At 44.3% G+C, this 2,314-nt stretch overlaps 1 protein-coding gene across 1 annotated transcript; it reads right to left on the bottom strand.

Annotated features, from left to right (window-relative positions):
- Window positions 1-541: 541 nt before the first annotated feature.
- On the bottom strand, window positions 542-1,539 carry LOC119685420. The gene is made up of 2 exons (XM_038099690.1): window positions 1,037-1,539; window positions 542-956 (listed from the first exon to the last, which is right to left on the bottom strand). Exons 1-2 carry the CDS (start codon window positions 1,357-1,359, stop codon window positions 920-922), a joined length of 360 nt encoding a protein of 119 aa, XP_037955618.1. The 5' UTR covers window positions 1,360-1,539; the 3' UTR covers window positions 542-919.
- Between the last annotated feature and the right edge of the window lie 775 nt (window positions 1,540-2,314).

Here is a 2,314-nt window from a genome sequence, read left to right as displayed (position 1 = left end):
AAAGTGCACATGTAGTAAATGTTGTAAAGTTTCCCTGCCATTTGCTGTGTAGAGACCATCATTCTTTTTCAATAGACCAATGTCATTTGAAAGAGACTTTCTCAACACTTTATGAAGGCGAGCCATTTGCGGAGTGTTGTCAACACCGTCACAGAAAGTTTTCCATGATTTCCGTTTAGATTTTCTAATCTCATTGTTGTAGGCAGTCAAGGATGTTTTATAGTCGACCCACACCTCTGATCGCTTTGCTAAATTAAAAAGCTTCCTAACCTCCCTGCGCATTTCTTCGAGCCTTTTGTTCCACCATGGCACATCCCGTCTGGATGTACGTGGTTCAACCTTACATGCATCTTCATGCGCCTGAGAGATAACAGAGTTTATTTGATCTGCAGCTAATTCAAGTTCATCAATATGACTGATTGAATTCAGTAACTGGTCCTCCTTACTAGATAAGGATAGTCTAAAGATTTCCCAGTTGATACACTTACGTGCAGCTGGCAAATTTCTATGTAAAAAGTGACCCGGCAGTTCAAAGAGAATATGTTGGTGGTCAGATAAAGAAACCTCCTTTGAGACCCTCCAATTAACAACATAATTGGAGATAAATTGACTAGAAAGAGTAAGGTCAAGAACCTCTCTTCTAATGGCATTAATAAAAGTGGGTTCAGAACCATTGTTCAATATGCTGACGTTATTACTACTAAAGTATTCTAAAAGCATTTGCCCTCTTCTATTTATGTTAGTACTACCCCATAAGGTATGGTGCGCGTTTGCGTCGCAACCAATTATAAATTGTAAATTATTGGATTTGCAATAACTTACCAAGTTTGTGACTGCTTCAGGTGGTGCTTCATCTGCATCGCCTGGAAAGTAGGCCGATGCGATCACGATCTCTCGTGTTCCGCACTCCGTCGGGATCTCAAAAATGGCCGACACCAAGTCCCTCTGGATGAAATCTGGAATTGGAATACAGTTAACATTTTTGTTTACTAGTATAGCAGTTCTAGGCGACTCTATGTCACGTTTATATATCAACTTGATTGATGTTGAAGGCCTTTTATATGCCCACCGACTGTCCATGGCTCCTGGATAAGCGCTATGGCCAGTCCTTTTGTGGCGAAGGTCCTGCACAAGGTAGCCGATGCTCCTTTCGCGTGGTGCAGGTTCGCCTGTAACACCCCTATGGTGCTCATTTTTGTTGAGTTTTATTGAGAGAGCGTTCGACTTCCTTTTGAAGTCGAGCTCTTCGTGGCCCTTTTTCCTTCTGGCGCTCTTTTGAAGTTGTTGATGCTCCACCCACAGGTGGCCGCATCCAAAGCCTTTTTTGAATGGCGGCTCTACTAGTAGTTGGGGCCTCATTTGGATTCACAATAGACGTAAGTGTTGATTGTGGGACCACGTGCTCCACTTTCTGTTTCTCCGTCCTTGTGATCTGGAGTTTATTTGGAACCTTTTGTTCCACAGGCCGTTGTTCTGGCTGCCCCTCCTTTGTCATACTGTTAGTTTTAAGCAGTAGCTTGACATGGCTGAAGCGATATGCAATTCTACCTCCACTCAGGACCAGTGAGTTCCAGGATGCATCGTCGACAGCAAAGACGATGTGGAGCAGTGGACCTTCTGTGGTCCGCTGTAATACCTTCCAGGTGCTTGCTTTAATCCTGTTCTGGGCCCCAATTGTGGCAAGAACCTTGGTATTTTCAAAATCGCAACTGTGTGGGAAGTATCCTCGCACCAGATGTGTTTTTGGAAACTCCGACTCTTCAACCACTTTGGCGCCCAGTTTAGCCTTTGTTGCAATAGCTGCCGCATTTTTACGGACCCATTCAGCCGTTTGGTTATTTGTGCACACCTTCATGAGCCATCCCGTACGAGGGAAACAACCTTCAAATTCTGGTTTAACCTCGTCAGACGCCAACTCTATGGCAGTCTCAATTATAGCCTCCTGTAGCTGTGCAGTCTGTTCCCTGTTTAGGGGGCACTTAGCCAAATCAAAAGGAACAAATCCTAATTTGATCCCCTTGGCCTGACTGGCTACTTGGCTGAAAGAGGGTTTACTCGATCCCTGAATCGAGGTGTTTTGTTTTGGTTTCTTACCAGCTGGCATGACCATGTCGTCAGATAAAGCCCATTTAGCTGGCGCTCGAGTTGGAAGTTTAGAAACCATGTCTAGGTCCACATCCCTAGAGTGTCCCTGACTCATGTAAGCCTTTAACCTCCTCTTCTGCATTGAGTTCAGTTTTACAAAACCCTTCTGGTCATGTAAACTGATCCCTTTCATACAAACATTGACAACAGTAGCACCTGACTGTTGAGA

Source organism: Teleopsis dalmanni, chromosome 2, assembly GCF_002237135.1.
Source record: "Teleopsis dalmanni isolate 2A chromosome 2, ASM223713v2, whole genome shotgun sequence".
Lineage (NCBI taxonomy): Eukaryota > Metazoa > Arthropoda > Insecta > Diptera > Diopsidae > Teleopsis > Teleopsis dalmanni.
This window is presented reverse-complemented; position numbering and strand designations above follow the sequence as displayed.